The 25,782-nt window shown below is 41.6% G+C and overlaps 1 protein-coding gene across 14 annotated transcripts in view; it reads right to left on the reverse strand.

Moving 5' to 3' along the window:
* The window catches only part of ELAVL2 (ELAV like RNA binding protein 2), a 108,754-nt gene that overhangs the window by 79,372 nt on the left and 3,600 nt on the right, over nucleotides 1–25,782 (reverse strand). For 5 of the 14 annotated variants that reach the window (XM_038124664.1, XM_038124659.1, XM_038124655.1 and 2 more), the window contains exon 1: nucleotides 9,397–9,509. The exons of 3 other annotated variants lie outside the window; for them this stretch is intronic. Coding sequence is in view for 3 of the 11 variants with exons in the window: in XM_038124655.1 (XP_037980583.1) it covers nucleotides 9,397–9,469 (73 nt within the window). In the remaining 8 variants the exon portion in view is untranslated. Of the gene's footprint in view, nucleotides 1–468; nucleotides 1,368–8,687; nucleotides 8,697–9,396; nucleotides 9,510–25,782 lie in introns of those variants that run through there. 6 more of the 14 variants (XM_038124669.1, XM_038124667.1, XM_038124668.1 and 3 more) reach the window with 6 other exon arrangements.

The following is a 25,782-nucleotide window of genomic DNA, read 5'->3' on the forward strand; positions in this document are numbered from 1 at the left end:
ATAAAAACAGAGGTCACAGCATTAATGTTCCAGCATTTCAAGAGGACAAACAAAATGGATGGCACTGAAACAAAGACTTCATTACAAAAATAAAATGGAAACAAACAAAGTTCCTATGCTACCATTCCTTAAATATATTGCCCATTCCAGTTCAATGGCTATGTATGCATAAGCTCAAAGCAACTTCAGAAATCAAAATACCCCATTAACAATCTTCTCCTTTGCCAAGACAGAAGGTCGCAATACCGACTCTCTCCTGCATCCATCTTCCTTTCTCTATTAAAGAGAAACACTCTTTACTAGACCAGACATATAAGGGACCACCTTCTTCTCCTCCTCCTCACCACTTTGCACACACTTCTCACAAGGTCACCTCAAGCAGCGGTGCAAGGAGCCTTAACTACTTCTGTAGGTAAACAAGTACATTTTCGCCCCACTGGTTCCATGAGCTATCAAAAACTATCTCACCATTCAGCACACCTTTCTCCAAAGATGCTGCTCAAGTCCAGGCATAGCTGTTCCTGCAGCATGTAAGGGATAAGACCATAACTTTAAGAATGCATTCAGAAAATAAGTTAATCGCAAGTAAGATTTGGAGAAGTTCTCCACTTTGGTACTGAAACTAAAAATCACATGCCACAAACACAAAACTAGAAGCAGCAAGCTTATAAGGCCAAGTTTGAAGAATGGGCAGACAAACCCTTGCCCTTTTTCTGGTCTTTACATATTTTATTCATAAATTTTGTTATCTACCCCACCAAGTCTACCCCAGGGAACCACTTCTTGAAGGCACTTTATAGTTATATTATTAACATCAGACACTACCATGACATACATCCTTAGCCAATTTTTTTTACATTAAGGTATTTTAATATCAAGCTTTCCATAATATTGCACAAAAACAGCCTCTTGGACACCAAGGCCGATTGTCCAAATCCCAGTATATGGAGAGACAAGTCTAAAGCTCAGGACTCTCAGAAGCAGATCTATCCCTAAAAAAACCTCAGGTACCATAAATGTGAATTTTTGGAATGTATCTACTACTCATTTAGGAATTAGAGACAAAGCCAGCTCAAGAAGCCCATTTCAAATGTTTATTCCCCATTACATGCAGATACAGTCTGAATAACTGCAAAACCCACTAAAATCTCTACCTCTTCACGCCAATGCAGCTAGGTGGAAATGGCACAGAGCATCCAAACTATCTTCTGACATGACGCCTCCTGTACCTCCTTGCAGGTAATACTGCACGAATTTTCATCAACATAAATAATAAACAACAGGCCATTAAAAAAAAAAACCACAGAAAAGATGGCTCAAACCAACCTTTCTAGTATGCAATTCTACTTCTGAAAAAATACATAATAACAGTATTGCAAAACACAATCATCAGGGACATGACTGGTAGAGAAGTTCAATTTACATTACCTTTCTCTTTCATGGCTGAATCTCCTTCTCTCAACCCTTATAAGAGGAAGTGACTAAGGCATTTGCCGCTAAATACTTATTTGAATTTCCAAGAAAAATTCTGTTCATCCATTCTGTAAAACAAATCCTACTAACTTCTTTTCTGACATCAAGATTTAAGGCACAGAAGAACATCAATACTCCAGCCATCACTCAACAGCAGTTTTAGTCCATAAAAATACATAAAGTTTATTCAGGTAAATCCAGAGCAATCTGAAAGCAAATGCAATCAGCACAGACTTACAGAAAGGCTGCTCAACACATCACAGCGAATATTCCAGGACACCCTGAGCACTCCTTCCTACCTCTGTGTAGACTGCCTCACAACCTATCTGAATGCTAAAGTGTTCCCTCTTTTGCCAGTACTTAGGTAGTAAGTATTCACAAGACTGCATATGCACACTTCATAGTATGTTATGGCAATTCAGTTACCTTCCATTGTATAATGCTTTCCTTCTACCTCTACTCCACACTCAGATGAAGAAGTAAGAAATGAGTCTTACATCATTAACACAATCCGTGTTTCCACTACCTCAGGTATTTTCTAGTTTCTGCATCATTTGGGCAGCCGCAGTGGCTTTACATGGATAACCCTGTTTCTTTGCTAACTGCAGCAAATCAAGCTACTCATCCTTGTAACATCTTACAGCTTCATCTAAACTAAGAATCTCTGCAGTTTCTGATCAGCAGCTGGACTATTTCAGCCATCAGCAGTATCATGACCATGTGAGGGAATGAATAATCGGTATCACTAATGTTTTACGTGAACTTCAAGACCGCCGAAAATTATTCACATTCTGATCCTTGGCTGGTATGCTCACACTTTTAAAGACCTAAATCTCATCTCCACTTTTATCAAGAAATCACAGCTTTTTTTAAACCTTCATTACATTGGGGCTTACTATAACTACCAAAACAAATTAAAACCCCTGTTGCTTAAGTACAGGAGTACCACAAGGCTCAGACAGAACAGAAACAGTATGACACTAGTTTCATCTCCACCTTGAAAACATCAAAATTTGTTCCAAATTCACAATTTTTAAACATATGAAAGTAAGATCTTCCCATTACAATTTTCCACATTATGTAATTACTGCTCTTAAAATTCCACATATTTTGCCAGCCAAGTTGAATTTAGACTGTGAGCTACTTCAAAAACTTAACATGGCATTAGAATTTTTAAGCAAGTTTCTGAGAAAGCATTCTTCAAATTTGTGCCCTGAGCTGTTTCTCTTTTGCTTAATTTTAAAGCTGAAAACCTGCAGTCCATATAAAACCACTGACTACTAAAGCCAAGTGTTTCACTGAGGTCATCTTTCCAAGATGTACTTATTACAAAGCTGTAGGTCAGAAAGTCTGTGTGAAACACATGCTCTTCTTCCAAATACACTGAATACCAACTAGCATTTAGGTCTCTTATCACAGATTCTGTTAGATTTAGCATTGCATTTAGGTGTTCTGTGAGCATATAGATGCAAGGAGACCCTACAAATAAAAACAATTCTTACTGAGCAAAAGCAGCTTGCTCAGAATTGGCAGCTTGTCTGAGCTTCAGTGGGAATCATTCAAGAAGCCTACTTGTGTTATTTAGCCACCAGAGACTTCCAGTATGACTTTCAGAATTTCAATATGGATTAGGCAACAAAACATCCTGATGTGGCACACCAGCTGTAGTAGCTAAAACTTACAAATTGTCTTATGCCAGCTTCTCCAGAACTAATCCTTCTGAGTGCATCAAATTAGGTAGATTTTACGCAGGCAAGATCAAAAAAACATCCAGCAGCTTCCTTCAGAAGTGTAACTACAGATGTCAAAACACCATCAGCTAATCCTGCCGGACAATGTCATGATTTTTCAATTGATTTGGGGGCTGTCAGAAAAAGAAATCTGTGCGCTAAAGCAACATTCTCACACTTTTCAAATGTTAGAAACAGCTGGTAACACTCACTGTCCTCTGCAGACACTAGTATCTATTAGAAAAGCATTTCAGCAAAAGTGAAGATGGCATTAAAGCAATATTGAAATGCATATTCATCACAAATTGAGCTTATCCATTAGCTCACAATCGGCTTTATTGCTATGAAGAACATCATTGACCACAAATACAATCAAAAGCCATTATGTTGTAAGACAAAAGTTTTACCTATAAAAGCAGCATTTCTGCATTGCTGAAGAGAGAAGTTTGTGCTTGCATCCTTGTACTATTTTTAACTGCAAAGTCTGTATCTGCAGGAGCATTGACTTATTTTACAAAGCACAAGAAAGCATTGAACTATTCCTTGGGCTTTTAGAACACGAGATCATATGTCATCTATTTCCTACCTAGTCCCCATCTAAAGCATGCTTAGCTCTATCTCTCAAAAATTCTATCTTAATATTACAAGGACTTTCATAGAATTCAGCTTTAGCCTTCACTGTAGGTTGAATACTGTCATGTAGAAATCTGGGACATACTCTGCAAGGTTTTCTGTCTTTTTTTTTTTTTTTACCTAGATGACCAAGCTCAGTCTTAACTATGCTAGTTCTCAATTTTCGGAAATGCAGTAGGTAAATCTTTCCCTTCCATTCAAAAAACAGCAATTAAAAGGAATCCAAGAAAAAGAATAAAAATCAATGTCACATTAATATGGTAAAGTCACAATAAATTTACTTGCAGGAATAATACACTAGCGTGATCACCCTAATAAAAGCAAGATATTTATGTAAATGGGAGCATATTTAAGACATATCCACCACAAAGACTAAATCAATTAAAAATCTCCACTGCACATGGAAAAGATCAACCACTCCACCAGAATAAAACCACATAAAATAAAGACATCTATTGCTAAGGCAGAAATATCAGTGCGGGTACAACCAGCAGACATTTGAAAGGGCCATTAAAGATGTGCTTTGTCAGATTTGAATACACCTGATAAAATTCCTTAGTAATTTCAAGGTCATTAGTATGTGTCTGTAGTTACAAATGCTCCACAATGTACCACCGTAAAAACTTCAAATATCTACATTTCTCTACAATTAAGTAATATTCCACTGTACACCATGTATATAGAATTGTCAATTTTATATTTGCAAACAAAATTATTTATGCATAATTGCTAGAAACAAAGTTCAAAGTCCACTGCAAGAACTATCACACCTAATACAACATTTCCAAAAGGTCAGAGAAAGGAGATGAAAAAACCTGAATGTAACTTCAGGATTCAGAATGAAAAAGGAAAACTGAAGCTAAAACTAAAACCATTGTGCTTCCTCAACTAAATTTCCCGAACACCTTCTAGCCCCCCCCAGTTTAATATAAAATTTGCCATCGAAGTAAAGACAAAGTCAAATGGCAAGGAGTTTTTCAGCACAAAAAATTGAGAACCTATTACTTTTCAAGAAAATACACACATCCTGAAATACTCAATTCATTAGGTGCTACACCTTTATCCAGTATCACCTGTAAGAACACAAGACACTGACATCCTAAGTAGCTACTAAACTTTATCAACAAAGGCTGACTTCAAAACTTAAAAAATATGGCAACACCTTTTAGTCTCAGAGACTTAAACTGAATAAACTACTATCAAAGACTATTTTATATACACAAATTTTCTTGTGCGTTTTGCATGGTTTCTGGAATTTATTTTTTTTAATAACTATCAGCTTTCCAGTCCTAACAAGTAACACCTGAATTTAAACGGATGGTACCGAGTGAGGAACAAGCTCAAAGGGGTACCGAGCTGCCTGGCTACTCCAAGAGCTCTCACCATCAGCGGTTTGCAGTTGCAGCAAAATCAACTCACTCTCCACGTACTCAAGGCAAGAAGGGGATTTTTTTTTCCGGGGCAGGGCAATCTGAAAAGGCAGGCAATACACCGAACCTGGTAATGCTCTGTGCTAAAGGCAGAGATGACGGGGTGACGACCCCTCAGTCTGACCAAGCTCGGACGCGCCACGCCGGTGCGACACTTGACTACTTAGCGCGACGTAACCCCCCCAAAAAAACAAAGCATCTGAGCCGTGCACCCTCCCATCCCATACCATCCCCCCCACCCCCGGCTCCCCTCTCCAGCGCGGGAACTCCCCAGCCCAGCAGGGCCCACTCGCAGAGCGGGACCCTCCGCACCGCCTCCCCCGGGGCGAGGGGGCGGAAGGCCGGCACCAGGCAGGACCAGGTGTTCCGCCGGGCCCGCCGCACCTTTTCCATCGGACGGAGCGCTGCCGCCGGCCACGCAGCAGCCCCGCCCGCGGGCGCGGCTCGGCTCCCCCCGCGCCCCGCAGGTGCGGCGGGCAGCCCTGCGGCTCCTCCGCAGCCAGACACAGCCCCGCGCCCTCCACCGCGGCCCTCTGCTGCCCCACGGCTCCGCCGCGCCGGAGGGCGCGCTCAGAAGGCGGCAGATGCGCCACAGTGGATAAGCGCTCCGCTTAGAGCAAAGTCAGACGCGAACAAGGCGGCGAGTGCAGCTTGCGGGGAGAATGGGAGCACTCAGAGGGAGAATGGGAGGACGCTCGAGTGGTAGGGCCACGCTAGAGAAATAGGTGGGGTGAAAGTCATTCAGAGAGATGCTGCTGATTAAACAGCATTAAGGGTTTATTGAACAATGTTTTGTCTGAGGGATAAGTGTTAAAGCACCAAATAATTGCCACACTAAAGGGGGGGGGGGGGGGAGGCGGGATAAAGGAAACAGTCAAAAGCACGAAGGTTAAAGCAAAAGGCGATTAAACTCATCTCGTACGGGACAGGGGGAAGGGGATGAAGTAACCGTTCGCAGAATAAAAAAACTCCCACTGCCCGCAACTGTCAAGAAGCCCGTCTTAATCTACCACCACCAGTATCTTGGAGTTTGGAACCCAGACCGCAACAAGCCGGTACTGGCAGAAAACCACCAGTCACTTACACTAGTAGGGGACGGTGAAGGTCTCCGCACACGCCTTGATTTACCTTTACCCTTTGCTGGGGGGTACCCTGGCCATGCGCCGGCGGCCCGTAGCCCAGGCCGCCCTGCCTTCCCGCCGTGCTCCCCGCGCGGGCTACAGTCCCGCTCCGGCTCCAGCTCTCCTCCACTCCTCCTCCGGGGCGAATCCGGCGTCCCGGCGCGCCTCTGCCAAGACCGCATGGCTCCCCGTAAGCCCCGTCTCTGTTCCCAGCCCCTCGACCCGCCCTTCTTTGAGCAGCCCGGGACCGGCACTCCTTCTGCTCGCCGTCTTGGAGCAGCGGCGAGTTTCGCGGAGCCTGGTTACCGCTGCTGCCGTCCGAGGCTGGGAGCAGAGTGGGGGAAAGGTGTCTGCTACCCGAGGAGCGGCGCAGCGCCCTGCCTCACCTGATGGCTCTGGTGCTCCCGCCACCCCACCGTCCCGCACTCGCCCGGCCGCCAACAGCGAGGAGTAGGTCGGTGACGGGCAGATAAAGGCCCACACAGCCCGCCCCCGCGGCCACCCGCCTGAGTGACGCTGCCGGCGGCCACTCAAGAAGTCCGCGCCCTCGGGGCCGCGCCCCCGGGCAACGCGGGCACTTCGGGGAGCCAAGGCCGGGCGGGCCCTCCTCCGCGACTGCTGCCGAGCGCCTTGGGGCGGCGGGGAGAGCGTAGCAGCGGAGTCTGCTGATCAGGATGGGGCGGGAGCTTGCCTTCCCCGTCCCCAGTAGAGTCAGAGGCAGGATACCCAGAGTGCTAGCCCATCGCCCTAAGGCTCCCCGACTGGCCGTCTTTCCCTATAAAGTGTCGGGCCCCGGAGGCTCCACGCTGCCTCCTCTCCGGAAACGGCTCGGTGGGGCGAATGAGCCCTCAAGCCGCCCGCCCGAAGGGGCGCAGCGGCAGCGAGCGCTCCGTGACCTGCGACGCGCATTAGCCACTCTGAGAGCGCCGTCCCGTTCCCTGGAGGCGCCCGACGGCGAGGGCACCCCTCTTCGCCCGCCGCAAGGTTCGGCTGCCGAGCTCCGCGGCTGCGCTCCTGCGCGCGGCTCGTTCCGCGCGGGCAGCGCTCCAGCGAGCGCCCAAGAGGCTGTCATTGCTGGCGAGGGGAGGTCCCATTCCCGCGGGAATGCATGTCCCCCGCCGTCCCAGCGCTGCAACGACTAGTCAAAATACACCGCCTCGCCGCTGGTCCTTGAAAAGGACTTGATGTGTAATTATCCATTTGCCTCGCGCGTATAGATATCACATTAGTATTTTCGTATGTGAAATAGATGGGTACGGTGTAGCGTGCTGGCAGCAGCATAAATTAAACAACAATGGCAGTGCTCGGGGCCGGTCTTTGCCGGTAGCACAAGCTGCAGCAACAGCGTTTACCATCGCCGCCTTCTCCTGCCCTGACCCTCCCACCGCCGCGGGGACGAAGGGCGAGGGGACGGGGGAAGCGCCCGAGGACGGGACGCCCCGTCCGTCCCTTTGCCCGGAGCCTCGCTGGGATCCCTGCCGCACACTTTCCTCGCGCGAGGCGACCGCTGTCCCCGTCCCCCGCCGCCCCGCTAGGACCACGGACAGAGATCGGGGCCGCCCCGCCCACGCTGCCCATGCACCGCCGCGCAGTGCCCCGACCCCCCGAACAAAGGGACGCGTCCCCTCCCGCGGCGGGTTACTCATCCCCACGAAAAGACACGGGCCCGCCCCGCCCGACGGTAATAGACTTCTCTCCGGGAAAGCTCAGCGCTCGCCTCAGCCCACCGCCCGCCCTCCGCACCCGCTGACAATACTGCCGACCGCGTCTTTGTGCGCCGTGGCACGCAGTCGCCTCCCAGCCCCGCAGGAAGCCAAAAAAAAAGCCGTGCGGCTAATGCAGTTAGGCGCGGAGAGCCTTATCCCGGCTAATCTGAAAATGCGAGTTTATCTCCTCAAAGTGATACCGTCTCCCTTCACCAGAGCGGTGCGGGCCCGTCCCCTCGGATACTCCCCGCAAGGAGACGTATCCGGAACTGGACGGGCGCGGTCACGCTGGGAACTTTGCGGCTGGGCCAGCCCAGGTAAGGATGCGCATGCCATCCTGCGTGGGCGCGGTGCGGTCCCCCAGTTTCAGCGGCTGCCCTCCCCACGCTGCAAACACTTTCATCAACTCAGCTCCGCGGGCATGCTGCTACAGCCACGAACAGCCTCACTCAGCGCCGTCGGCACGAACCGTGTCAATACGGAGCAAACACAGCAGGTGATCAGCATAATTCTACAAGGCATGCACCTCTGGAATGGGTCGCGTGGACCCTATCGGACACGTACAATAACGGAAAGAATCAAGCCATGACTTACCTTCCAGTCCTCGGATTTAAAAAAAAAAAAAAAAAAAAGAAAAAAAAAAAAGTAACGGTGTAGTTCTCCCGATCAGGAGTAAAAGGATAGTTCTCTCAAGGCAACAGACAAGAGCTAAATTGCTGATAGTTATAAAAGGAAGCAAATAAAAACCAAACCAAACCAAAACCAAAAAATCCTTTCCCTCCCCCACCCCCAACAGTCCGACACTAGGGGGGAAAAATCAAAAATTAAAAAAAATTAGAAAATTAAAAAATGAAAACGGGAGAACTCAAAAGGGGGAGAGTGACAGGACGACCCTCCTTTCGCAACCCAATGGAACAAAACGAGGGGAGGGAGAAATGAAGGAACAAAGAAAAGAAGGGTGGAAGGGCGATTTTAAAGACGCTCTCTCTCCCTTCCTCCCTGCTGGTCACTTCCTAGCGGCTCGCCACCCGAGCCAACTGCAGCATCGCTGAGTGCGTGGGGGGAGGGGGAACGACGCCGTGCGGTGCCGCGCCGTGCCTCGCAGGGAGGCGGACCGCTCCGCAGATTTATAGCAGCCCCGCCGCCCGGCTCCTGCCCGCCGCCGCGCCGGGGTGCGCGCGTCTGCGTGCCGCGGCCGCGGGGACGCGGCGGGGGGCGTGTGTCCGTCCAGAAGCGGCCGCGTCCCGTCCCGCGTCCGTCCGTCCGCGCCCGCCCCCCCGCAAGGCAGCCGCCCCACGCCTACCCCGGCGCCACGCGCGGCAGCGTCCCCGCACCCCGGCGCAACGCAGGCTGCTGGCGGTGCCGCGCGCCCACATTGGCCCGGCCGCCGCCCACCCGCCCCGCCCCCGGCGAGGCGGCGGCCGCCCATTGGCCGCGCGGGCCGCCACTCCGGCAGGGCGCATGGCGCCGCACTTCAGCGTGCGCTGCGCCGCGCGGGGCCGCCTCCGCGCGCGCGGGCGGGCGGGCCCGGCGGGCCCCGGCGTGGCGCTGCGGCCGCCCCGCGCCGCTCCCAGCGCGGCCCGCGAGGCGCCAGGCCCTGCTCCGGCGGCGCGGCTCCGTCAGCCACGTGGGCGCGGGGCGGCGCATCACGGCACGGCCGGGGCGGCCGGCGCGCGGTGCCACCATTCCTTCGCAAGAAGCGCTGCCGAGAAGGAGGCCTTTTTTTTTTTTTTTTTTTTTTTTTTTTTTTTTTTTTTTTTTTGTTGTTGTTTGTTTGGCTTTTTTTTTTTTTTTATGCCTCCACTCCGCCCATTTGTGACCGCAAGTGTGCCAAGTTTGTTATTACAGGCGTGGATATATTAATGAGTGTTAAATAATAATATTAATACTTCCAAAACATTTTGGAAGGAAGGAAGTGGCAGAAGGAAGGAAGTGGTGGAAGGAAGGAGCTTTTATTCATGATGTAGTCAATTCTTGTCTTGCAGAGCAAACATGTTTGCAAAGAAAAGAGGTGTTGTACAGAAGAAACAATCCCGCATTATATTCTGAAGCATGCCTTTTACTCTCCATACTGTTTGACCTTCACTGCACTTGATGATTTCTTTTCAGAATCAGAAGTGCTTCCTAGATGTGGTTTTTCTTCTGTAACACAAGTGTGTGTCATGTATTTACAATAGCAAAGCACTTACACCCTGCAGAAAGCAAATGCTTATTTAGACTATTCTGCCATTTGCCTGTAGCAGGGCACAAAAATAGAGGCATGTGATTTCAAATAGAGACATAGCATTTCAATGAGACTGTCCCTGTGTGTTTATAAATGATATACAATGAATTGTGTATCATCTGTTTCTTATTATTTACCTATCCTACTACTGTGACAACAACGGAGAGTTACACAGGGATTGATTTTACATTTTACATAATTAGTTCTATGCTTAATGCATCTGATGTTTTTCTAGAACACACAATCTGATCGTTAACAATGTATCACCAACTTTTTAAATCAGCAGCATTCCGAAAAGGTGAATAACTACCTGGTGGAACAAGTAGCAAACTACTGGCTCCAAGGACTGAATAAGGATTTGGGTGGGGGTGCCTACTTTCTCAACGCTGTTTATACAAAGGTCCTACATGAAGTCATGTCTATTCACACACAGTTTGTGGATGTATGTATAAATTGTGTTCTTAGCAGTGTAAGTATTCAGAAAGGTCTACACTTTCTCAGCTTATGTCTGAGGCTCAGACTTGCTTAATTATGGCAGATTTTACCCTTTGATACCGCAGAACTGCTTCTGAAAGTCTCCTAATGATACCAAAATTAGGCTGCTCAGGTTCTTTATTCTATAGGAGTCTTATATATATATAACAAGTCTTATACATATTTAGATAGAAATCTCTGAAATAAAGTACTGAAAGTATTATTTGTTCTACCAGGTAGAAAACATCTATAAAAACTGTGCACAATGTTTCTGTCTTCAGAATTACTAGATTTAGTTGTTTATTACTTTCTTCCTTCATGTGTTTAAGCAAAAAAAAAAAATGTTTCTTATGAGAACATTGTTAATGTATAAAAAGAGAGAAAGGAAGAAAATTTTATAAAAATGTTTAGATGATTTCTTAAGCAGTCTGGCGCATTTACTCAATACCCCCAAATATGTCAGGCCCTTCCCGCCCCCCCCCCCTCCCCCCCAGTTTTAAAACGGTGTAAATACACATCTGGTTTTAGAACTAAAGAAACTCTGCTTAAAGTGGATGGCAAAATGCAAAATGTATGCAGTTAGAAACCAGAAGAGTGCCTTCCTGAACTTTTAGCAAATTAAAGGACTCGTTCTCAGCAGCTTCCCTGTCAGGTTTGATATTCAGGACTCCTGATTCCATCTTCCCGCCAACACTCCCCACCCAAAAGGAATAATCTTCCAGCTATAATTAGTGACCAGCTTTTAGAGACAAAATTCAAACTTTATGCATTTTCTTTCGAGGCTTAGTATCTCTACCAATAACTACTCATATCTGTCATGTTTGTCAATACACAGTGCTAAAGTGAAATTAGGCAGAAAATAACTGTTTTAGCAAATTGCCTTGTCATCAGCCTTTTTCATTTCTGATGTGTATTTAGAGGCCCTTGATTCCAGCAATGTCAGAAGGAAAGCTAAATTTTCCATTCTCCCTGGAAAAACACTTTCCTGTGAAGTTCCCTTTTGCTTAAGTAATACGTCTGAAAAGAAGTCTTTATGATTAGCAGTAGCTGGATGTCTGGACATAGCCTTTAGCTAAAACGTGTATGGGTTATTAAATAGGCGTTGAACATGGAAGGAGAGAAGTAGGAGGAGAGAAGAGCTCTGGTTGTTCAGGCGTGCTGAACCCTGTTGAATCCTCTGGCTGGAACTGAGTGGTCAGGGAATGGCAGTAAATGCAGCAAATTGGGCTGGAAGAAAAATGTTTACCGGCTAGCACGGAGGGGTATTTTTAAAAATTGTTATTGTTTTTATTTTTTTTGTTAATGAAAGTGAAAAAATAAGAAATAAAGCAAGCGAAGAAGCGCCCGCTGCCCACGGGGTGGCTGGCACGGCAGCGAACCGCGCGGCCACCGCCTCAGCACCACGGACAGCGGCGCGGCCCCGGCGCGTCCGCGGAAGGGCCGCTCCCGGGGAAGGGGAACGTCCCCTCCCTACCCTCAGAAAAGCACCTCGATACTGTGCGTGATATCCGTGTGGGCTTGGCACTCCCTCTCGAGCACTTCGGACAAATGGTTCTTGACTTGTGGTGTTCAGATGCCGTCAAAACAATGGGTGTGTGTGTTGTGCCTGTGTGTTACTGAACCCCCGGGACTCTATGGGTTCTTTTACTAGGGGTAATTTACGTTTGTTCCCATTCTTTTCACAAACGTTGACACGCATGAGGGTCTTAGACCAAGTCTTGAGACACACACTTCCCGGGACAAAACATACCTGCATGGTCTTCAGTATGGGTGTGGGATTGTTCTACCTACTTCTTCTCTGAGACTCTCTTCGGTCATAAGATACAGACATTGTGCTAAACTACAGCAGTATGAACACTGCAACTGATGCTACTATATAATTTTCTATTACACAGTAATGTCTGAATTTAAAAAAAAAAATATTGCCAAAAAGAGGTTAGCATTTAGGTAGGGAAAGGAAAGGGGGATGTTTCACTTTTTTTTTTTTTTTTCAGTTGAGACTGAAAAGGTATCTCCACAAAAGGTAACCACAACTCCTCAGATTTTCTACAGACAACTGTGGAACCTTTGTCTGGAAAAAAAAGTAATACCTGAAAGAAGTTGTCTATTCATCTAAACTGTTATATATTTACTTGTTTCATACTGCGATCAGGAAAAGGCAGATTGCTGCTGCACCACAGCTGAGATAGTTTATTTTATTAAGGATTTGTATTTCCATCAATGGGAAATGCACATCTAATTGTAAAATAAGACTATGTCACCTGCTAGTCAGTTCCTGCCATCAACCTCTTTTGTGCTTGGATTGAATTACTGCACAACAGAAAAAGTGACAGCATCAGGGCACAGTGACAAAGCTGTAGTTTGCACGGAAAGAAGACTGAGGCCCAGAGAGACACTGCAGCTACAGAAACAGCTGTCTTATCAGCACACTGCAGAGATAGAGATGGCTCAAGAGGTCCTCAGCAGATAATGACTTGAATAGCTTTGCAATGCGCCAAACTTCATGCTTGATAAGACAAGCCCAGTGTAAAGAGCAGCAGAGATCGAGCTCTATTCTATTTTATCTGTGCTGTAAATTAAGAAATTGAAATTCAGGTGGCACAGCAGCCAGCATGCTGCTGACAATCCAGTGAAGTAAACTGTCATTAGGATCTTTTCAGCAAAGGGAAATAGGTTTCTCTTACTTGATGCTGCTTTAATAAAAACACCTTAAAAAATCCCCATCCCGAATCACTGTCCCAGCAGTACCTGAACTGGGGTGGGGGTTCCTTGTCTGTTCAACTGTTGTGACATATCTTTGAGTTCCAGAACAAACCATCCATTTGGCTGTCAAGTTCTTTACAAAGGACAAAACACTTTCACTTTGAAACTGCAGCAGCTTATTTCCAATTCCCCACTTCCTCTGCGGGAGAAGGAACTGCACTGTGATTTTTAATACACAACAGTCAAGCTCACATGAAAGCACACAAGCTCAATTCTCTAGCAGACAATACAAGCATGTGTTTGTGAGCACAGCTAAACAAAAATTAATTGCTGCTGTGAAAAGAATCTGTAATGACCTTTGGAATTATTCACTTGAAAAAATATGAGCCATAGTACACACGCTAATATATTCTATAGGAGAAAAAAAAAATCCTGTTTCAAACTGTGTTTTTAGTTTGATTAAAATATTATCAGATTAAAATATTATAGCTCCACCTTTTTCCAGCAGAAATACTTACTTTAGACTGAGTTCAGTTTACCTTTGATCTGTGTTTTTTTTGAAGCTTTGTAGAAAATGCAATTAAAAGGAATATAACTGGAGCATATAACCTAAGGTCACGGAGCATTATTTTCTAAAGAAGGATTTGCTACATGCACTTAATTCCTTGTGATTGGCTCCTGAAGAGCCAGAGTAACTGTATAGGCTTGAAAACCATTAAGTTACCTAATTTAGCCACTACCTTTCCACTAAGGCTACCTTTCCATCAATTGATCTTCAAATGATCAATTAAGACAAGATTAACTATTTTTTAACAAAACACAAGGCACTTCAGCCAAGAGAAACCTAAACCTGAACAGAAACCTAAAGATTTACCACTCAGACTTGTTAAATGGAGGGCACAGAGGCAAGACTACTTCTATCCTCTGATAATCTCACCACATGTATTTGGCCTTAGCCTGTCACTTAAACATATCTGATAGCACGAGCTATCAGTTACAAGGACCCAGAAGATGAGTCATTTATTCATATATTAAGACAGAGCCAAGAGGAAAGGCAGAATCAGGGGAGAAAGGAAGCATCTTTGGCACATGCACTTTGTTAGATACACCTTTCTGCTTGTCCCTGAGATCTGGTGTGGTAGGGAGCAAAACCAGCGTGTGATGTGAGAAAGAATAAGGCACATATGGATAAGGTCAAACCTGTTCAGCAACTTAGGTCCACTCTACAGTTTCAGCACATGCAAATTCCTGCCAAGTGGCTGTCCCTGAATCAGAAAAACACTTGGTTTTTGAGATGCACTTCAGAGTTCACAAGAAGGCAGGTCATTTTGATAGAATTCACAAGCCAGAGAACTCAACTATAACAATTTGCCCTTATGCCTTCTAATTTGCGGGGAATATGTAAACAGAGCCTGAAGTGATTGATACCCTTGCCAGCAAAACACTGTGTAAATGTGAGGAGAAATAACCTTGTGTCAAAGAGACAATGAAAAGCAAGAATACAGTCAATGTTTTTAATGCTGCTTTTTATCCCCAAATAACAAGTTCTTTTTAAGTTCTCCAGTGAATGATCCCAAATACTGTCAATTAAGTTAGATTAGGCTTCCACCATAATAGTAAGTTTCTCCAAGAAAAAGATATATGGTTATAAAGTAATTGTAATGAGCATATCCTCTCATGGTATTAAAGCTACAGGAATATTCACTTAAAGATGGATTTTACTTTTTTTCAAGAACCTGTGTCTGTTTTCATTTGCTGAAGTGGAAAGCATGTATTACTCAAAGAGAGCGTTTTTAGTATGCCAGCATATTTCCTGCTGACAGCACAGTGAAGCAATAGAGTGGAAGTTGCTGCCATTATTTTACTGAAAAAGTCCTTGTAAATTCCAAAGTGTTTGTATAATATGTGATTAGATAATTTTCAGATAATCACATCACATAGGTAATAGACAGAATTTTTTGACCTTGTAAAGCAAGTACTTAAATATATCCCATGCAATTTTAAGTATCAATGTCAATTTTTTGTTTTATTCAATTAAGAGAATATGACTCCAGCTAGTAATAATGATTCAGTAAAGGTACACATTGTGTTCTGCACTAACATATAAGGGCAGGATTTCAGAAAGGGTATGAAACTAGTTTCTCTCCCTCCTTCTCCAAATAAAGTTCATCTTTTTATAACACACACCGGCTATGATTGCTCAAATGTGGGGAGTGAATAACTGTCAGCACGCTCTTGAGAAGGGAATATTAAAAATGCTTTTTTCATAGTAATATGTTGAAGGCACTTACCTCTTTTTTATGTGTACTCCATCCTTGCCACGTAGCTTTACACAGTTCTTCATACTTTTCCTTTACATTTATATGCTACATGTTACAATTTCTTAATAAAGAAGTGGCTTAATATTCAAAAGATGTGGAATTAGAATTTGCCAATCATTTCTTGCAATTACTAGATACAAAAAAAAAAAATCACACTTTCAAAAAGGACTTCCCTTATTTATATCATCAAGAGCTTTCTTTGAACTATCAAGCTTACAAGTATCTAAATAACTACTTTTTATTCTTTTTTATGTCAGAATTACTCAACTGTGGATGACACAATGGTCTTTCACTGGTTCTGGCCTTGTTTTCTTTTCTTTAAATGCTGGAGGTTTTGTTTCTTCTGTTATACAACTCAGTTTTTCCATCAGAAGTACTAAGCATAGCTCTGCACTACTTTGATTCTGCTGGAGATGAGTCATCAGCAAATCCAAATCATAAATGATCATGTAGCTTTAAATATCTAAAAGGTTTTTCAAACTTTTAGTAGCATACTGCACTGTCATAGGATTTAGTGGAACAAAATATGTCACGAAACTACAGCAAATTATTCTCATGTTGTCATGGACATTCACTCTCCTGAAAGTTCATCTCTGTGTTTGGTCATTAGGTAATAAATGTATGCCCTGCAGAACAGACATAAAGGTGCTATATTTGTTGTTGTTGTTGTTATTTTAGCAGAGATTCAAGAAAAAAAGAATAATGAGTTTTATTTATGCTTCTTAGTTCAAAAGAAGCACCCCCCAAATTAAGGCACTTTAAGAATAGCAAAGCACTGGATCATATTACTTAAGCAAGTAGCTGAGGTTCAAAGTTAGATATAAAGTTTATTTTCCCTCAGAGAATAAGATTTTTGTGTCATTTCCTGCCACCAAAATGACCACAGTTCTAAATAGTGTTTTTCCCTCTTTGTTGTTTAAAATCAGTTGAATGTCTGAGAAAAAAACCCAAAATCACATAAAACACCCAAAAAATAAAAATACCACAGAAAAAAAACACCCCAAAAACACCACCAGAAAACCACACCAAGACAGAAATGGATCTCATAGGCTAAAAAAACCTGTAAAGTACTAGACAAGTTCTCTACACATTTTTCTCCTGCTATCAGTAAGCACTGAAACCAGCAAATACAAGTCTGATGAGCAAAGCTATTTGCATTCTAGCATTTTTTTTCAGACAAATTCAAGGACTCATTTTTGTTTGGTTTTGGTTTTGTATCTTCCAGACCTCTAACTTCAAAGTGCCTTTCAGCATTTGGCTATTGATTTTTAATTTGCTTTTATTTGGTCAACATGAGACATGGTAATCCAGAATTATGCTAGATACAACCTGCATTCTGAAAAATCATGCATCCTTTCGTAATTCCCATTTGGGCACTTAAAATAGTGAAATATTAACTTATTGATGATAACTTTGGGCAACAAAAAACTCGCATCAGGCATATAAATACACACCCACCAAATTAATCCTGGACAAGAAGGAAAAAAATTCTACACTTTGGGCATCATTATCAGACATGATCAGTGATACTAAAGATTCACCTGTAGACTGCAGAATGTGAAACTACAACAAAGAATCTGCTTTTTACATTCAAATAGCAAAATACTGAAACATATGTGATTAAGGACCAGGATTAAATTTTCATGGTCTAATAATGGTTCCTAATGATGGGAACTACTTTGAAACAGTATTTTCATGATAGCATGATTTCCATAATCTTTCCCTTATCATGTCCATGTCATTTTCTTCATCCCTTACAGAAAATGGAAGATAGATTGTGAGACTTAAAGCTGATATAAATCAGGTGATATTTAACACAAACCTGATAACAGTCATATCATGGGTCAAGAAGCTGTAAAGTCTCTTTTTGCTACTCAAGTTTGCTTTGCAAACTTAAGATTTGCCTGCCTCCTTCAACTCACCTTTAACCACTTCTAAGTAGAACTTAACTTCTTTTTCTGGTTTTATTTTTTCTTTGTGATTTTTGTTTTTGTTGATTTTGTTGTTGTTTGGTTGGGGTTTCTTAATGTGGGGACAGGGAGAAAAAAGGAAATGAGTATTACAGGATGACTGGATATTGCTTTTTGATTATGGAAACCTACTGCTCTTCCCAAAGATATGAGATCAACATTTCCAATCTGCATGAAAGAGGATGTAAGTAACAAATGCAATTAAGCCACAATTATTAAAAATGCTGTAAAAAGGCTTACTTAGCCTTTTCATCCACCTCCTTTTTTGTCTTTTTCCCTGCATGGAAAATCTTGAAACTGACAGGATTTATACCAGATGTATTTATTCTACCTACCACATAATCAGTGCTCCTAGCTGCTACACTAAGACAAAAGGCAAGTATCAAGTTGCACTCTAATTATTTTAATATTTTTGCTATAGTTCCTCCTTAATCCTTTTAAAGCATCCCTGTAACTGTCAGTGAGCATTCAGAGCTAGAATAAAATAACTGAATTGTGAAACTTACAGCCATCTTCTCTCTTTCTAACAGTCATAAATGTGGCATTTAATTGCCTTCAAATAGGATCTTATTAGTTCTCCCAGTCTTTGTTTTATGTACTCAGATCCCCATGTTTCTTTAGCATGCTCAAAAAGGCAAATATATTTTTGGTTTTTGTTCTATTTTGACTGGGTGTTTGAGGTCCTAGAAGCCTATTATGCAGTAACTATGCAAATGAGCCTTGTGGGCCATGCAGATAGACTGTGTAATATGATGTTCAGACAGTCACTTATTCCAAGCAGTTATTCTGCTTGGAATAACTGCATTTTCCATGGAAGACTGAGGCAGCTGGGACAAAGGGATCAACTATTTATTGCTTGTACCTGTGTAGAATTACCATAGTTTCTATACAGTATGTGTTAAGATATATAGTGTATACATATCTTAAGAAAATCAGCATTTAATTGCCTACTTTGATGAAGATGGTTTACTGAAGTACTGCCCATTTCCACAACACAGGATAAAAAGGCTAGTAAAGTCATAAGCGTTAAAAAGTTTCTCATTAGAGCCTGTTCTACAGCACCACCACCTAGTTTGCCATAAATAGCTGCTAAGTTGTGTCAGTGCTGTACCACCCAGTGCCTGGAAGGTGTGGGCAGAAAACAAGCAACAGTAAGTGAGAGAAAACGGAGGTATTAAAAAATAAGAAAAGGAGTCAAGAAAGTATTTTAGGCTACAGTTATTTGAATTAGGAAAGACTGCCTTTTTAATACACAAGAAAGAAAGAAACAGAGACTCTGGACATATAAGGAGACACATAGCAAATTGAAACAAAAAAAGAACCATTACCCCATTTACGCTTGGGAGAGGAAGTGGGGAAGCAACAAATGAATTCAGAACATATCCTTTTCACTCTCCAAAACCAGTATTTTCTCCTAGAACTTAATGCTTCCATAGGGATGCTCTACTTGCATCTCCACAGCACATTAAGAATAATTGAACAGCTGCTGTTTGGAGACATCACCTCTAACATCTCTCTTCAGTCCACAAGGCTATATCTTTCCTTTCTTGATAAGACTGACAGAAGGAGAAACAAGGTTATTAAAAATTATAGAGCTGGGTTTAGTCTTTATATAATTGTTGCTTCTCACAGCTCTGATGGTAAAGTGCTGATTCAGCCAAAGCCCAGTACTGTCTTGATTGTTAACTACAGAATTTTTATGGGGTTTTTTGGGGGTTTTTTTTTTGTTGTTTTTGGTTTTGGTTTTTTTGTTGTTGTTTTTTTTTTTTTTAAACCAAGTTACAGCTCCAGAAGATGCTTGTATAGACTAAATGAGTGGACAGAATGTGTTCTTCCTTGCCTTTAGTTTTGTTGCTGTTGTGGAAAATGGCTTTTTTAATTTCCATTTGGGTAAGATGTAGGAGTAGTGATGTAGAGCTGTAATACTGTGGAAACTTCAACACATGGTTTGCTCTCCTTGTTATGGTAATCTTACTAAGATAAATGGAAATTTTTATAGCAGGTGGAGTCAAACCTGTAGAACAATTCTCAGCTAATAAACTGCAAAGAATTTCTATTGCTTAACACATGTACCTTATACATGTATCATTTTGCCTGAGTTAATTTTTTTGCTGTATGTAAGAACTATTCTCAAGTGGACTGTCAATGTACATCAAATGTACGACCTTCTTAATTCTGCAGTTTCATACAAGAAATAAATATTATTGGTACTTTAGGAAGTGCTTTAGTAATCATAAATCAATTGCCCTAAATCAATTGTCCTAATGTAACCTGTAATAAAGCTGGTTTTAAATTGTTAGAGTAGCAACAGTTATTTTCATTAATTATTCTAACATTATATACTGTGGAACATCTCTTTTATTCTTACTATGTTGCCTTTAGGTTACAGAGGAAAGAAGAATTCCTTTTAGTCTTACATTGTTTAACTCCTATTATGCCAAGAATTTTCAGTTAAGCCTTTTCATCTATCCTTCTTTGATTTCATTGTTATTATTTAGAGTAGACTTTCATTTTCTCTGTTTTGTTTTTTTTTTTCAATTTGCAGAACTCTGCAAAAAATACCTGAGAATAAAGATAACATATTTTAAAAATAAACCTTCCTTTTTAACATACCCAGTCAATTTATATTCATAGCCTTTAAGTACTGAGGCATTATTTTCACAATTTCTTATAGCATCACAGATAGTTTATTAGTGTTTACTGCTCCTGTAAGAATGTTTTGTAGTTCTGCAAATTTTCATTCTAAATTAAACAAGGAAATCACACCAGAAGCAGACAATGTGTGGATAAAATCAAATATCCACGACTGAGAAAACAAAAACTTGAAAAACAATTTTTAAAAAGCCAAATACAAATTATGGTTGTTTTCCATCCTATTGAGGTAATCCTAACATGCAAAATTGTAGTTTTCAATTAAGTATGAAATATTCTGCTTTTGAACAGTTTTCTTTCTTGCTTAATTTTTATATACTTTCAATACCTTCCACATTAATTTGGCTAAAAATGCTTATTCTGAATGATAACATAACAAGAGGGAAACATAGGCAAGTATTAAAAGAAGATGCCTGAATACTTCTTCAGCTGTGAAGTATAAGAGCACTTTGCTACTAGAAGGATGTAGTGTGGCCAGCTTGCAAAGAGGACTCTGAAGTACCATTTGCCATTGTGAAAATGCACTGTCTGCAAAGAGATTGGTGTTTGATCAGAGTGATATGGCAGAATGCACATTGTTACATTGCAAAATCACACTGCAGAAACACATCTTGAACAGTTTAGGAATTAGATGTGCAATTAAACTACCTTAGGAAAGGTAATAAATTTAGAACCTAGATGTAGTGTTTTGTTTAAGAAACCATTTATAAAAAGAATAAAGAATTAATACAATATTCTCTACAATCTACAACCTGCAACCTCCTGCTCCTTTCCTCATTAAGTGCAGGACATTTTGCAAATACAAATTTGGACTACCAGCAATTGGAAAACTAAGTCCTAAATACACTTTAAGTTTTATTTAATATAAATGCATATTAAGCAAGAGAGGATAAAGAGCAAAGCAAAACAGTTAAAACATGAAGACAGGATTCACAGCTCAGGATTTCCTGACCTGTGTTATTCTGGGCTGAGCTCTGATTTTTAGGCAGTAGTGACATGATGAAACATATCTTGATAATGAATGAGAGGTAAGTGATAGGTCTGATAAACTCTTACATTAGCTGCTTTTAAGATCAGTCACCTATTCTTTATTTGCCTTATGGATAGGACAGATATCAGCGTCATTGTTTCTCTTTCAGCAACCCATTTCATTTTCCTGCAAAGGAAGTGTGCTGCCGCAGTGTCTGGAATCCTCCTGCCAGAGCATGAGGAAGGGAGGAAAACAGCTCAGTTCCAACAAAACTTGTCCCTAAACAACGGAAATGCAGACAAATGTAGATGCAGTATCAAACCTTTGGGGGAAGTAAATAATGTTTTCATTTGAAAGCAGTTTTCAAAAGGAAATGCACCTCTGCTATCACTCAGCCAGTGTTTGAATATGTAGGTTTATAAAACCCAGTCCTGGTCTGCATGTGACAGGGGCACAGTGATCCTTCCAAAGCAGACCTCACTGTTGTGGCTCCTGGATTAAATGGGAAGCTTGATCTGGTTCTAAGACACTCTAGTTGGAGACGAAAATGCCCCAGAACTGCTGGCCATACTGAATACGGCTGCTTGGGATCGAAAGGGAAAGCTCTGTTCCTGGCAGTCTGCTGCCTGGGCTCTGGGATTGTACCCTCTGCCTTTTGCTCTCAAGGAGATGTGGATTACACTGCTGATGCTAACAAGGCATTGTGAGTTTACAAGACTTCATGACTCCCCATCCTGTACCAACAAAACTGCAATCAGTGGATGCTTCAGCTGTGTTCTATTTGAAAGGGCTTTTTTTCACCCCCTCCACTCTTTAGGCCATGCAATTTTTCTCTCAGCTTACACTGCTATAGCCAAAACTCTGTAACATTCTGGATAAGCTAGAAAAGCACGGGTTGACAGAAGTTTTGCTTCCACAATTGATAAAAAGGACTTTCTGATAATTGGCTGAGTTTAACTTCTGCTCTCTTATAGGTTTTTAAACTTAAGAAATAAAAACCCAAATTAATCCCTTTGTGAATTTCTACTTTTTTTCCTGGTCATCTCCTTTGCATAAATGTGACCTGTGGGAGATCAGAATTGTGAAAGATTCTTGCTTTCTTTGATGAAAGATCCATGTTTTAAGACAGCTGCTGCAGTCTGTCTTAAAAGAAGAAACTGGTGATGGAAATGTTTTTGTATCAACCCCCTTGAGTGGTAAACTGTGATTTACAGAGACACTGTCACTGATTGCCTGCATAAACAAAGCAGCAGAGGACAAATGGCAACACATATGGTCAGACTTCTTCCTGTAAACTGCAGGAATCAAACTTCAGAGAGCAGGTAGGAAAAAAGCAACACTACTTACATTTGTAAGATACGGAAAACATCAGAAGATACCTGCAAAAATATAAATACATGAGGTTTTCAATCAATTACGTGAACTAAAGAACTGTTTACATATTTCTAGATCTTGAGAAGCCTCTGAGTCTTTTCATCCCTGTTTATGCCAGTGGTCAGGAAGTGGCAGATATCACAGCATCTTGTTGCAATTCACAGGGATTCATTTCTCTCCAGAATTGATCTTCACTGCAAAATTTCTCCATGAATGTTCTTAAACTGGAACTAAATTTATTGCTGAAAAAACTCTAGAGAAACCTTCTGGTCTAGCCCAGTTCATTCCAAATGTAACTAGGGGTGATAGATACAAAGAGTGAACCTATGATCAGAGTTTGTATAGTTTGCCTATTTATTAACTTCATTACCGTCTGTGCCTGCTCCAACCTCCTTTTTTCCTCTCCCATGTTCCTGCTTTCTCTTACTTCTCATTTCTTGCAGAGCAGACAGACAAGAAAATACCTTGCAAAATCACTGTCAATCTATGTTTTGTCCTCCAGAAATTGTCCCAGGCACATCAGAGCTAACAGCAACTTCTGCTGTCTCTGGCCTCCAGCACTGTATTTCAAGCTGACATAAAGGGTCTGGTCTTCCAGTTGGCACCCCTATTACAGTACTGGCTACATGTTAGTGTTTGAAAAGCCTTCTGCTTTAACACCTCCTGTTATCTCAGTAAAGTGATGTTTAAACTACTGAACTGGCTTCAATGAACTGCAGTTGCCATTTTTCTGCTTCTTAGTGAGATAAAATGGAGATAATTATGAAGTGGATGAGCAGGTTTAATGAAAGCTGGTTTCTTTTGGTATATTCCTGAAGCAGCAATCATCATCTGTTTGGCTTTTGAAGAGCAACAATTATAATCACTCAAAATCCCAAGGGGAACAAAAATAGAACTTAAATTAGCATATAAAATATACAGCTGGATTGGGCAAGCCTATAAAAATCTGGGAAAATCATTCTAATTTGAAAGCTATTCAAAATCACAAACAAAATGAGTACAAGAGTATTTTACATGTTTCTTCCTTTCTTTCCCTTTTTGAAGTAGTAACATAACAACATTTATAGGATTTTCCTAAAACATGAAATGAAAACTCATTGCCGAGAAAGAGAGCAAGTAAAAATAGGCTAAAGGTTCACTTTTAAAATAATAGATAAACTTAAGTATTATAACTTCATTTTAGCGGTATTTATCTCCCAAAGTTCTGATATAACTGTATTGCAAAGTCCTGTGCAATGACTTTCCAGAAAAATAAAAATATAGTTGAGACAGCCAGTTAAACATCTCAGCTTTATCAGACTACTGAACAATGATAATACTTAAAAGAAACTAAAAACAAATGAGAAAAAGAAGTTGCAAAAATTTACACTATCTGTGAAGCTTTCAGTGATCATTTCGGATGGTCATTTTTATAGTTAACAGAAATTCAGCAATGAGTAAGAAAATTATTTTCCTTATGCTGCAATATCCACATTTTGAACAGTTACCTAGTTTATTAGCTTCTGGAAATAAATCTTCGTTTCAGTAAACTGTGAACTCAATGATGGAATTGCTTTTTTAATACTCCTGAGTATTTATTAGTTTTAGTAATTTTGACTTGAAATACCAGATCTAGTTGTTCTTAGTCAAGGTAAAATACGAGAGTATGCAGCTGAAGGAATGGGATTGAAAAAAAAACCAAAAAACCCAAAATAAAACAGCTACTTCTAAAAATTTATTGCGGACAAGAATATGAGGAATTTGGAATTTCTCCTAAAAAGACACTGTCTTGCAGTGTCATAATTATACAGTAGGGTCTGATTTTCATGCCTCTAGTACAAAATACATTGCTTGCCCTTGGTTAGAAGATTCTACGTGCTTAGAAATTTTGAAACCATAACCAAGCAGGTCTTGGAGGCACAACCATTAATTTCACAAGGAGATATCTGAAATCATAATTTAAAAAAAATTAAATTAGAGGTTGCAGGACTTACCTTCTACTATATTGTACACAAAAATATTTAAAGATGTAATGTGAAAGTCCTGATTAAATTTATTTTCCTGCATTGTTCAGTCCTGTGATAAGCATCTTGAAAAAAGTCTGACCCCTTTCCCACTGCAATTTTCCATTGTTCCTTTCATCCCCACAATTTAAAACAATTTTATTGTTCTATTATCCTCAAATAGGTATCTGTTTTTATATGTGTTACTGTGATTGAGTGAGCGTGCCTTCAGACACTGAGCTTCCTGAATGCTGTGTTAAAGCCAAAATTACACACACTTACTCATTCTCTCTTTTGCTTTAAGGTAATACCAGAGAAGGCCCAGCAGGTTTTTTGACAGTCTTTCCAAGCCATCTGTTTCATATGCTGCATGTTTTGAACAACATAGCGTGCCATGGGATGTAAAAACTCATCACAGCATATCCAGTTTAATGCAAAATCCAGTGGTCACTCACTTTTAAATGAATCATAACTGATGGTGGGACACCAGTCAGGGAGCTTATTTTGTTTCTGTCTCCCCCTCTCCCCTCCCAAACTGGCCTCCTAATTTTTTTAATTTAAATTTTTAATATATTTATTAATATGTTAAGGTATTTTATTGCTATATTTTAACACTTATATTAAAACAATTTACATCATCTGGATTAAATATCAATATATTAAGTATTAATGAACACTTCATAACTAAAAAGGCAAAGTCAACTTAACAAGCACTAAAATCTTATCGCTTAGAACCAAAACCTTGATTCACTGATATAAAAATAACAGCCTGTACTCCCCATGTCTCAATGCCCACTCCTGCCACTTTGTTTATAAATTATCAGTTCTGCAGATTGTCTGACTGGTCAGTAGGGCTACAGGAACAAGAAAGTGTAAATTCATGCCTAGAGGGAATAACCGGCTTTACTTTAGACCATGTTGACCCCAGCAGCTACGACACATTGTAGAAAAAGTAGCCACTGAAGCAGCAAACACTTTGTTCACATTAAATTGTGCTCTTGGGGGAAAATAACAGTAGT

The sequence above is a fragment of the Motacilla alba genome, chromosome Z (assembly GCF_015832195.1).
Source record: "Motacilla alba alba isolate MOTALB_02 chromosome Z, Motacilla_alba_V1.0_pri, whole genome shotgun sequence".
NCBI classification, from domain to species: Eukaryota; Metazoa; Chordata; class Aves; order Passeriformes; family Motacillidae; genus Motacilla; species Motacilla alba.